Source organism: Pyrgilauda ruficollis, unplaced genomic scaffold (genome assembly GCF_017590135.1).
Source record: "Pyrgilauda ruficollis isolate IOZ18807 unplaced genomic scaffold, ASM1759013v1 scaffold64, whole genome shotgun sequence".
Lineage (NCBI taxonomy): Eukaryota > Metazoa > Chordata > Aves > Passeriformes > Passeridae > Pyrgilauda > Pyrgilauda ruficollis.
In genome coordinates this window covers 3,144,944-3,158,271 of record NW_024528155.1, presented here as the reverse complement: position 1 = coordinate 3,158,271, position 13,328 = coordinate 3,144,944, and the positions used below count along the sequence as shown (strand labels likewise).

The window sequence follows — 13,328 nt, the reverse complement described above, 5'->3', positions numbered from 1 at the left end:
ACAGATGAGAATGTGTCACACATAGGACAAGTCAGGAACCATAGTTCAGGATTTTGCAAGTATGGATTTGCCTCATGATAATCAAATACATAATTTTTCACTAAGCTAAGTAAGAACAAATATTTAGACTGTTTCCCAGCAGAGACTAAGAACACCATATTCAACTCTTCTGAAATTCAAAGCTACTGCCTCTACCACGGTATGTAGTAAAAGCTAAAAAACTCAAAGATGGTTCACCAGCAAGGCAGAGAAGCAGTGGTGAGGATGGATAGCTACAATTACATCTCATCTTCATTGGCACTACACTGTGTTCCAGAAACCCAACCTATCCTACCATGAAGTCAACTTGTTGTCACCATCTGATGTAAAGACAAGAAAATACCATGCTTTTTTGATCAATTTTTACTTCAAGATTTTTGTTGTTTGGTTTTAAATGGGTTTTCATCTAGGTAGACCCCCATGACCTTAGAGACTTCTGCTCAGGGAAACTACTTTAGCCTTTGCTGTCCAATATCCCATTAAACCTATCCAGGAAAATGTGATTCCCACAGAAACTGCTGTAGTGAGCCCCCTGTCTGGGAGATCTTCTCTTTTAGGTATCTTGCAATTCTTTTTACTTGTGGCTGGACTTCTGGTCATCTTGGCTTGTGGGCAATAAAACCAATTCCCAAACTCTATCTGTTCCCCTTAACTCCTTCATGTTCCTCGAGTCAGTACCTTTCTTTCGCTCCCTAATCTTACCCTAAGCAACTCAAATAATTTCCACCAGTTTGGTTCCATTACTGCTCCACATTCTTCTCTCTTGCCTCCAGCCTCAGTATCTCTCAGTTTTCATTTCTCTTACTCTGCAACAGTCCCACTCAAGCACCTTATTCCCCCTCTCCAGTACTAACCTCACAGTTCTCTTGGTTCCACCCCTCTGGACTTTCCAGTTTTTACAACTACTGAGTCTCTCCTCCTCCAAGTAAAGTGTCTACTGGGACGTGTCTAGATCACACACACCCCACCCTGTTCCTCCTCTGCTTTTCCAAGGAGATTACCATCACTAGTCATGCTCCCAAAGCTGCCATGAAAATTAATCTGCTATAGAAATAAAACCTATCTATATAGGTAGGAAGGCTGCTACAGGTTTGGGCAATGGGATTGTTCTCGTAGCCTAAAGATACCTATTGGACCTCTCTGACATGTGTGCTAGGGGTACAAGCTACACGACCCTTCTCACTTGCCCTGCATTGCAAAACAGGAATCATGTTTATCCCCAAAGCTCTTTTTGCTGACCAAAAAGATCTACATCCTGTTTCTTTGGGCTCAGCAGTGGCAAATGGTGCACCTAACCTGTTTTAGGAAGTCTTCAGTTGTCTTTGGAACCTTTAGAAAAAAAAAGTGCTGTTAATGACTGGCAAGTAGAAAGACATTGTGGTGTCTACTGAATGCACAAACTGACCTGCCACAAACACACCAGCTGCAAAATTACTTGCTTCAACTGTGAACAGCACTTCAAGCATACAAAGTAAGGCACTAGTAAAGCACTAAAGAAGCTGAGAATGTTCATCATTACTCTAATTTGAACAACTTCAATGTATTGCAAAGGTTTGTCTTTGGAAGCAGGTTCTAATGCTACTCTTGCATACAGGTATGCTTCCAAAAGACTGGGCTGAAAATCTCTTACTGATGCACATCAATATGCCACACTCTTAGTGAACTTCACATGAAGAAACTACTTCAGATGAAAACTCTTTGTCTGGCTAACAATCCACTGCATCTGTGTAAAACCTATTCAGAAGAATTATGAGATCCATTTAGTAAGGCCACACAACCTTAAAAGTCCAGTATATTGAATAAAATAATTTTATTTGTATTTAATTAATTTGTTTATGAAAAACAAAGTTTATGGAATCTGAAAGTTGATGATAATAGGTAATTTTTAACTGAGACTTAATGTGAGAGATTCTCTACCCAAAAATATGTCAAACAGTAAGATTATAAAGAACTTCAACGTTCTGTGCTATACTGTATGATATGTAAACAATTTTGAAAATACTTCCCCATTATATATTTTGACACAGTATGCACAAATTTAAAAAAATAAAATTAAAATGAAGTTTAAATGCCTCAAGGGATTTCTTAGAAGTAAAGCCATCTGAAAAGCCATTTACAGTCTGCGGTGACAAATTTCTATATAATCAAAATATTCCCCATTTCACAATGCAGAATAACCTGCTGAAGGCAACTCCCTATCAAAGTGATGCCAGCAACACAGATCTGATTGTATGACTCCAGCACTTAAAAGAGCACATTGGTTATACATGGCTTTTAACCCTGGGCTACAGTTATGCTACCAGAACTAAATTCAAGTCTAAATCAGTCATGTAGAGAGGTGTGTGTTGTCTGAGCGCTGTTTAAAGTCCGTGTTTTCCAGATCTGATGAAGGTGGTGAAGACGCTCTGATGCTCTTGTGCTTACATTTAGGGCGGGATGAACTTTGCAAATACCAGATTCTCCAATTAATGACAAACCACAGATCCCAAAGTAGGCATGTAAAGCATCTGAAAGACAGACAGAAAAGGGAAAAAAAAATTCAGGCTGTAACAGCCAATACTCAGCCCACATTCAAACACCTCAGAGTAATTACAACAAAGGAAAACAAATAATTAGGTGCCATATTTTAAACTTGAGTTTTGATGGAAGGAAAACACTTCTGCCCAGAGCTACCAGTATGAACTAAGGTCCAGATTTCTTTTATAACAACTTGTACACTACTTCATTTTTTCTGAGTGCCACAGCCAAAAAGCAAAAGGATTTAAGTATCTGAAAATAACCAGTCCAGAAAGCAAGTTTTTTTTTCTTGCAAGCATTTTTTTGGCTGTTTACTTTATGAGCAGCTAACTACTGAAGCAACAAAATTAGTGGAAATAGCTGCCAACAGCAGCTTAGAGAAACTGAAGAAGGCATTACTTTTCCTAGCTTCCCATTTTCCTCAGCGACTATCCTAAGGACGAGAATTCATGCAGCTTGATCAAGAGATGACTGCCACCAAAATGGGATACGCTTATTCTCCTGTTCCATGCTGCTCCTGATGTCCACCTTACACCAGGGTTGCAGCTCGCTGAGTCTGCCTCCTCTGGGCAGCAGCAAGCTATTAGATTGGATTATCTGCCCTTGAAATCACAGGTGAAAGATAGAAAGATGATGGGAATTTCATGTGCCCCTTGAAAAAGCTCAACACGTAGCACTCTGTGTAGGTGTCAATCATTTAGTATCTCACTAACATGATCACAGAATCATTTAGGTTGGACAAGATCAGACTCCAATCCTTAAACCCTGCCCCTAAGTGCCATACTGTATCTCCAGGGATGGTGACTCAAACATTGCCTTGAGTAGCCTGTTCCAATGTTTTACAACCTTTCTGGTGAAGAAATGTTTCCTACTATACAATCTACATCTCCTCCAGTGTAACCTGAGGCTGTTTCTTCTTGTCCTGTCAGTTCTGTGTTAAATAATGCTAGTGACCTCCACAACCAACAATATTTTGATGTCTGTTAGCATGGGAACACAGCAAGACTACAAAATATTATTTCCCTGAATAATCAGCTGGAAAGAGTTACTTGTTAACATTGCAAGTCCATATAACACATAGATTATCACCAGTAGTTGACTGTCTTCTGAAATTTTTTCTAGTCTTCTTCTTTAAAACATTACTGCACAGCAAAAACAGCTTGAGTTCCCAATTTAAACAGAGCTTTTACAAAGCAGGAGCCACAGAAGTTAAAATCCAATTCTGATTAAGTCTAAGGAATCTTTATAGTGTCAAAATGATCAAAAGACAACTTGCTGTTCAGATATGAGACTGAGCTTGCAGGAAGCTCAGTTGTGTATCTATAACAATGAAAACAGAGAAGCAAACTTTGCAATGTTGCATTTATAGTCTTTCTTTGTATCAGAACTGCACTTTTTACTTTTTCCTTAGAAAGATGAGCACAGACTTATGCCACCATCTGCCTGAGGAAAAAATGCTACAGTAAGCCTGGAAAATACACAAACATGCACACACACAGCAAAGGAAAACAATTATTATTTATCTTGCTTTTTTAAAATCTTATCTCAAACAGTCAGAACTGTACTAAAAGAGAGAATCATAGAATTATAAAATATCCTGAGTTGGAAGGACCCCACAAAGGCAATCAAAGTCTGACTCCTGGCTCTGCACAGGACAACGCAGGAGTTACACCACAGGCCCAAGAGCATTGTCCAAAAATTTCTTGAACTCTCTCAGGTTGGTGATATGACCACTTTCCTGAAAAGCCTGTTCCAGTGCCCAACCATCCTCTGGATAAAGAACCTTTTCCTAATATCAAAGCAAAACCTCCCTAATGCAACTTCAGGCTGCTCCCTCATGTCCTGTCACTGTCACCAGAAAGGAAAGACCAGTGCCTGCCCCTCCTCTTCCCCTCATAAGAAGTTGTAGCTGCAGTGAGGTCTCCCCTCAGTCTCCTCTCCTCCAGGCTGAACAGACCAAGGGACCTCAGCCACTCCTCACACGGCTTCACCCCAAGGCCCTTCACCATCCTTGTTACGTAACCTCCTTTGGACACTCTCTGACAGCTCCGTGTCTTTTTTGTGTTGTGTCACCAGAACTGTCCCTCACTCAAGGTGCCATGTACTGGACAGTTTGTCCAGAAGGATCTTGGAAGGAACACTACTGAAAGCCTTAGATTATATCAACTGGCTTCCCTTGGTCAGCCAGGGGGACAACCTTGTCATAAAAGGAAATTAAGACAGGTTAACACATGATGGGTATTTGAAATAGACTTTTCTAATCTCTGACTCACAAGGTAAATGTTTCATTAAGATAAACCAAAACACTCTCTCCAAATGATACTGTTAAATCTCTATGATGAGGAAGAAATACATCTAAATTCCTCAGAAATACTAAACTGGTTTTCAGGGAAGAGGCAGAAGCAAATCTATCACAAGCACTGTATTTTCAGTGTGGGTTCACCTTGAAAAAATCCGAACTGTTGTTCTAAATGAAATTATCAACAGATCAAATACCAGGGCACAGTTTCTAAACAGACTCTTCCTTTATTATGACTAAATTTTTATCTTATTTGGTCAGTTTACATAGACAGTTTACCTTCCCTGTACAAAATAGGCACTGAAAACACTACTGGCACAAGCTTTGTTTTCAGAAGCTTGCAATACCTTAATTGAATTCTAACAACTTTGAAAATTACAAAATTTTAACATCCTTTTGAGTTTTTTCACTACTTCAAATTATCCACTTCTGAAAGCATAATAACTGTCAGACATACTTGTATAAACACAACCTGTAAATCACAGTACATGATTGTGTAAACTTTGACTGTTTTTACATATATCAATGACTTCTGAATATGCTTAAGTTATTAATTTACTAAAGAAACAAATATTTTGATATATTAAACTCAATTTACAGAGATTCCTACAACACAGAGATTCCTTTAAGCAGAACAGTTAAACACATACAAAATAGACAATAATACTCTTTTAACAGTAATATAAAAAACAACAGTTCACTTCCTCTGTGGCTGAACAAGGAAAATCTTCATCTTCCTCTTTCCACTTCAAGAATGAAAACACTTTTATATTTTTAGGGTTTTTTTTTTTTTTTTGTTTTGTTTGTTTGGTTGGTTGGTTTTTTTGGCTTTTCTGGGTATTTTTATTTTTTGGAAGGATACAGTTTCCCTTACACCTCTCAGATGTCTGCTGGAATTTGTTTCTTACTTAGAACGCATTCAATGCAATTTTGAGAAGTTATTTTACCTGGATGGCTGTCTGGCCACTTGGCGAATCCACCAACAAGGCGATCTTGAGTTGACAGGATGTAATTTCGGTTTTTCTCAAAATTTGTATATTGGAATATGTTCAAGAGCTGAAAAGAAATTATATTGTAACAGTAATATAAGTCTTAGTATACTTTTAACACTACGTCTTAACTAAGTCTTAGTATATTTTTAACACTAGAATATAGTGCCTATTTTTGAGATAAGCAGTAACAGCACAGATAGCACTGATCTGGTAAACCTCCATTTCTGACATTTTTTGCAAGATGAAAGACATTTATAGTCATTGGTGAATATTGGTGCACTTGTGTCAAATATCTAACTCTTTCAAGCAAAGAAAATAGTGCTTAAAGAAATCAAAACAAGTCAATAACTATCCCTACACCTGTTCTGTACACTACCTTCAGTGTTGCTCCCACCCAAAAGGAATAGCAAGTGTCTACAGGTTTGTTGGGTCGTCCATGGTATCCATTCTGTTGCCTCATTATACACCATCTTCTTATTCTGTTCAGCTCTTTTTCTGAAAAAACTTCCTCCAGTTTGCCCATCAAACACAGTGATGCAATACCACAAAATGTAGAGCCCCCTGTGAAGAGAGAGCAGGGTTTGCTATGCTTTGATTCACAGATTTTCTGAAGTCTGTATGATCTCAGTGAGAACTTTAACTAAGCTATTAGCAATTAAATCAATGGACTTTTAAAAGTATGAAAAAGTAAATTGTGAGTCTAAAATCCAAATAAATAAGAATATTCTAGTTCAGCAGGTATGTCAAAGGTGGGGGGGGAACCCCTCAACCCATCTCTTGTAGAAATAAACCAGCTCATTTTCTTAAAACTGTTTCTTCTCACAATGCTGTGCAATTTACATTACACAGCAGTCCAGAAACAAGTAAATGGAATTGCAACAGAAATATTTCTTCACTTGTAACTTAAAAAAGAAAGCTATTGGAATGCCAGCAATCAGACTGAAGCAGAGATGCCAAAGCCAGCCTCGGACACAATCCCCCAGAGAATATAAACAGACAGAAGTGTCTGGAGAGCAGAAGGAAAAAGAAAATCCAAACTAAAATTATTTTAAAAAAAAGTGCACAGTTAATATGGTGAAAAGGTTCCTGGGCTCTCATAGTTGCGATACATACAAATTGTGCTTCTAAGGAATTTTTTGCTGTCAAGGAAACTGCATGGTAAAAAAGATAAACTCATGTTCTTTGTGTAGCCCAGCCACCACTTTTTAAAGCCCATCAAACTTTATTTTGAGTAAAATACTTGATGTGAAAAAATCAGAGGGTGGGAAAGACCATAAGCATGCTGCTGACAGAAGACTTGGGCCCCAAAGTTCCTTATAATACCCTGGTGCTGGAAGACCCCAGGAGCTGTAAGATTATTTTCACTCTGATGCTGAAATGCAGTGCTGAAGTACTGCTATTTGTTATCACTAACATTCTACAGAAAGTTAATTAACCAATTGTTTTAATACCTAGAAGTATAATTTAAATTTTTCAGCTTTATTGATCCAGCAAGAAGGAAACAGACAAAATCCTAACGAAGCTCAATACTAAGGGTAAAGATAACATACATTTGATAGGATCATAGAATCATTTACGTTGGAAAAGACCTTCAAGATCATCAAGTCCAACCTTGGCCCAATCAGGCAAACAGACCACAGCACTAGATATAGTATCAGTCACCTAAAAGCCAAAAACTCCTCAGTCACAAGCAGACTGCTACTTCATGGCACAGAAACATTTTGCTTAAAAATCGCAGTCTCTTGGGGATTCCTATCTTCAGATCTACCAACTCTTTACAAAAATTAACTGTTACTTCAAGATTTAAACCCACAACCCACAAGATGCTGTATCTATCAGAGGAAATGTTTCTATGTTTTACCAAAGCTGTTGAAATTGGAAATGATCAGTTACATCGCACAAAATCTCTTGCAGATAAAATCCTCAGAGTCACAATGGTGCATGTGGAATAAGTTTGCTCTGTCAGCAACAGCTGAGAACTACAAGCAACACCTTTCAACAACACACGCATGAGATAAGATTAATGGGAGTGATTAAAAAAAGCCTGTCTGTTCAGATAATAAGCTAGATCTAAAGGAAGAAGTGATATTGGAGGTATGCTTTGGATTTGCTCCTCCTCACACAACTTCCTTAAAAATCAGAAAAGAAGGAAAAGTATGGCATACCCTGCACCTCCTACAGCATTTTCAATACCACTCTGGAAGGTGTAGAACACTTTGACATTCTTACCATGAGATTCCAGTCCAGCTCCCTGTGCCAGGCCATTATCATAAGACTGAAGAAAAAAAAAATCCCACAAAGCAGTTACTTTAGAACCACAGCACTTTGATAGACATTGCAATTCTTAGTTTACCAGCAAAATTATCATCAGATCATTGCCACAATTTAACCTCATTAAATTCTGAACCTCCATAAGTTCTTGCCACAACACAGTTAACAAATCAGCTCTTTTTCAATGCAGGAAGTTTTTATGACTTTCATGGAATTCATTTTAGTTGTGACATGTCAGAAACCTGAAAGGGTAAACCACAAAAAAAAAAAAAACCATGTAATGCAGGTATAAAAAGAAAAAAAAGAATTTGCAATCAAAACAAAACAGAATTAAACTTAATCTGTCTCTAATCCAAGAGCAGTTTAACTTTTAAAAAAGAGGTAAAATGCAAAGTACTACTGTGTATAGAATACTTAAATCCAAGCAATTCTTCAGTAAGAAGCAAGTACATCAGGCTTTAAAAAACAATGAGAAGGGAACCAGAAGCAAGAAGAAAATTATAACATGCATTTGAATAAACTTAAACTGGCCCATCAAATATTACTGTTAAAAAATATCACTGCAGCGCTGAAAAACCACTCTGTTAAGTGCAACAAAAGGGGAAACTCAAATCTGACAAAGCACCAAGAGTATCATAGTTTATGTCTGTCACAAGCAATCTAGGAACAAAATGTAAGAATAATAATCTTTCTTCCCTAAAAATCCATTCAATCATTTCACTTGAAAAGAAACAAAAGATCATCACAAAAGAAATTATTCATAAAATGGAAAATATTTATTTTATAAGAGTTCATAGTACACTTAATGAATTATCTCTGAACAAATACCTACTTAGTAGGAACAATGAGGTGTAACTCTTGAAGTTAAATTACATAGGCCCAATGTATTCTACAACAATTGCTCAATTAAGGATTGGATCAGTATCCGATCAGACACAAAGCACCAAAAATCTTTCCCCCACATCCTCCAGGTGCTGACTATGAATTTCTCATGTCTTCTCTAAAACAGTGGCTAGTAGACACAGGACACCTTGACAAACCAATAATGACTCCCACAGTCCTAACCAAAGAATGGCTACAGGACTATCGTATCTTTAGAAATTACCGAAGGATTATTCTGTGCATGAGCTTTTAAAGCTGACATTGAGGGAAAAAAAGTGAACAGAAGATGACACAGAAGCTACACTAAAATTGTACTCCTAGTTTTGAGTTGTTGCTGCAAGTTGTATATTTGATACATACACTTCAAGCTGCAGCTTGATTTCTCAGAGTTGAACCAGTAAATTTTAGTAATCTCTATCAACTTCTGAATGTTAAAGCACACAGTGTGAACTCTTCCTTTTTCACTAGCTTTTGAGAATGCAATACAAATGTGCTACCACACTCCACAGATGCATTAATTGCTAAGAAAAGGCAAGCTGATTAGAAAAGCTATGCTGGCAAAGCTAATTAACTCTACGAACAGCAATTTTAAGAGGAGGTGGCTTGCTTTATGTATGACAAAGTCATTAGCTCTAGAGAAAAGCTATTAAGTGTCCATCCCAGACACTGCTATGTTGAGCTGTATAATTAGCTTTAAACTCTAACAGACAATAACTGACCCTTGGCTAACTGATACCTATTTATTTACAGACAGCAGCTGCTCTCTGGGGACTTGTGTGCCTTAAAGAGCTAGGGAATACTTTCATTTCTTGGTCCTTTTGAAAAGATTCCAGAAATTGAATGCAAAAGGAGCTCTTGATATTGCAGCATGAAAACTGCATAATTAAATACTGTCCCCAGGAAATGTGAAAATCCAGTTTGGTAAAATCTTCACTTCAAAGTCTACAAGTTTTACAACCAGTTTACATGTATCAATAGACCAATACAAGTGCATTTGAAGAAGACTATACTAGAAGAAGCAGATGATATTTTAAAAGCTTCTTGCAATATCTCTACTTAAAAAAAAAAAAAAAAAAAAAAGTGTTGTTACAAAGAGCAGTGTTACTGAGTCTCTGGAAGTCACGAAGTCACTCAAATTCTCAGCATCCTAGCGTTTGCTGTCTTTTGATTAGTGATATATCTGAATTTTGAATGTGAAAGACAAGAGTCAATCTACACTGCTAAAAATTGGGTGTTGAAATCTGACTACTTTACTGACTTAAAACTGGTCCAGAATTATTTTTGTGATCAGCATTGTATGAACACTTTTTCAGTCAAACAACAACAAGAAGGCTATCTATTCTATATGAAGATGCAATTCTTTTTAACATTTTAAACATGGTGTATGTTCCAATCTCTTGCTGTTCTTGACATGCCTAACTAAACAAATGCAATTCCTCATTCAGTGGTATTCAATTGTATGTCACAATTCTTACACTGCATCACTAAAGGCAACAAATTCCAAAGAATAAGCTGAAAAGTCCACAAGCTTATAACAAAGAGTACTGTGGTTAACCAGTTACATTATTCTCAATCCAGATCAGTTACACTTCACATGTATGGCAATTTGAAAAACTGAAAGGAGTTCTTTTAACTGTCATGTGCTTCATCTAGGTGCACACGAGTGACACACAACAGTAAATCAAAACCACACCTTCCTGTCAAAGCAATGCAAACCCTTCTTTTTTATAACTAAAGAAAGTGACAGAATGAGGTGACACTGTAGCAAAACAGGAATAAGCACTAACAATAAAGCCTATAGTTGTTAATGGCACCGTTAGTTACACAAGGAGTAACAAATGAAACAACCTCAAACAGAATTTACTTTAAATTGTTCCATTGTATAGGTTAGTTCTAGCACCATCTACAAAACCTTAAGGAGAGAAATCAAGCTAACATTCTCGGATGCCACATTTCACAGTCATTGTGTTTATTTATGAGATACACTTTAAGAAATATCTGGCTCCTATGATAGATAATTAAACTGAAATACATCTCAAGGAAAGTGGCAGAAAGAGATGAATGAATAAAAGAAAAGAACAACCACTGCTGTGAAATGATCTTCACAACGGGCTACTCCCTGAATGTCTTGAGACTTCTTCAAACACATTCACAGCTTCTAAATGTGACCAAGCAGGATGCAAAAGTTTTATGTTTTTCCTAGAACTGCCAGACGCCTTGCAACTGAATTAACTCACAGAAATACTGGTAGGCCAAGGAGTGAAAACCCAGTAAACACAGACAGAACTAGTGTACATGTGCAATCAACTCTGCAGTGAATTCACAGCACACAAGTGGCTTAAAGAAGTCCTACTGAACACAGTGTAGAGTTACCTACCAGTTCACAGTAAACCTGGACAAAAATAGAGTGTGTCTTGCTGTACATTTCTACATGCTGGAATGACTGCTCCTTACAGAGGACTGCTTATAGGACCTATCTAAGTTATTCTCTGAGCTAGCCAGGAAAAGACACAACCTTTGTGATAAGCCACAGTGTCTTCTGAACTTTGACCATGCCAAGACTTAGTTCTACTTTACTGGTGAACTGAAGTATTAGTAGGAGGCCTTCCAAGATGTCTTGCCATTATATGGCTTCAATTATTAGGTTTTTTTAAAATGGTACCTATTTTTCCAATAGGAACATAATGACTGGATTTTGCAGGTGCAACAATTAATTCTAAGCTCTAGAAGCAAAGTTTAAATTTGGTTCAAGACCACACTACCCAATAAATCTCCAGTACAACTTCAAAGCTCTAAACTTTCAAAAACTCTCCACTTACCTGCCCTGTCAATGGCCTCATATGAAGTTCTCTGTCTGTTCTTAGAAAGAAACAGTTGCTACTCCCTCTCTGTATTTTTTCAGAGCTGCCTGTTACATTACATATCACTGTCACACTCCAGTTAACAATCTCACTTCCAGAATAAAGACTCCTAGTATATTAAATACTCCTTTTACACAAGCTGATTCGTACCTTTTACAGTTCAACTCAACTTTCTTTGTCCCATTCTGAGTTCCACCATCTCCTTTGGGATCAAAACTGCACTCAAATGTTCACAAGGTTAACTAACAGACAGTGTGATGTACAGAACCACAATGAGGATTTTGCAGTTGGGTTTTGTTTTCCATTCTTTTGTAACACTTGATTCTCCTACTGTAACTTTGCCAAGCTATTTGACTAAAGACTGATCTCAGTAAACATTAAGGTCCAGAAATGATCAGAGGAGGAAGAATACTCCCAACCTAATCAGTAAGAGCAAGCACCCTGCCTAAGCTCCTCTCTCAGACTGTGAAAGGAGAATGGATACGTCACTGTCCTTGGGTGAAAACCACTGAAAGGATTCAGCAGGGATAGTCTCATGCTGAGAACCCATGCTAACTAAGGTGAGCTACCAACTATGGGAGAAGGGATCTTACAGGAGGCAGGGGAGGAAGATTCCAGAATTGTATAGAAACCCACTTTTCATGGGCATTTTTCTGGGGAATGCAGAACACAACTGCACAACTTACTACGGGATGGCTAGGGAAAGGGCCAGTGGTAAGAAACAGAAGTATCAAAGCAGACTGGGGAAGAACAAGCAAGGGGAAACAGAGGGGGAAATGGGATAAAAGGTGCTACTAGGATGTGAACAGACTGCAGGTCCCTATCCTTGTATGACTGAGCCCTGGCCTTGATCATCTCAGTCTGTCCAGGACTATGGCAGTGTGCCAGAATGCTTCTTGAGGTGTACAGTAAGAAATACTAAGGCATCCAACTACCTCCTTTAAAAATAAACAACAAATAAAAAGCAACTTGGTCTGAAGCAGGAGATTTTGAAGTCTTTTTTTAAACTTGTTTCTCACATAAATTGTACAATCTTGCTGCTGACAGCAACTACTGAAAATAGTCATTTACAACAGAAGTTGTGTGTCATCAAATTTGGGTCTTCTTTGTGGACCACAAGAGTTTAATCTGTGTTTACTCACACTAAGGGAACTGCAATTTTCAAGTTTGCTCAGCTTCCTTAAAAGATTGTGTTTCAATCTTTGAAAATGTAATTCAATTAAACTAATGTAACAACATGAAAAAAAATGGAAATCTTCTTTACTCCAATTGAATACAAAGACAATTTGCACAGACATAGAAAAAAAATGTGTACGTCCTCGTGAATATATTTTTTCATTACAAGTATCTAATAAATAAATTATGGAGTGCATGACTGGAAACACTTAGGCATGAACTGAAGTCAATAATTAGTTTATTTGAATCTGTGTACCTTTAAAAAGCAGTACTACAGCTCAATGAAATATG

At 37.5% G+C, this 13,328-nt stretch overlaps 1 protein-coding gene across 1 annotated transcript in view; it reads right to left on the bottom strand.

The window, feature by feature from the left end:
• Window positions 1–413: 413 nt before the first annotated feature.
• PGGT1B (protein geranylgeranyltransferase type I subunit beta) overlaps window positions 414–13,328 on the bottom strand; it is a 34,224-nt gene continuing 21,309 nt past the window's right edge. Inside the window, 5 exon segments of the mRNA XM_041484141.1 lie at window positions 414–2,409; window positions 2,412–2,546; window positions 5,803–5,911; window positions 6,224–6,408; window positions 8,077–8,122. Coding sequence (XP_041340075.1) covers window positions 2,366–2,409; window positions 2,412–2,546; window positions 5,803–5,911; window positions 6,224–6,408; window positions 8,077–8,122 — 519 coding nt within the window. The 3' untranslated portion in view covers window positions 414–2,365.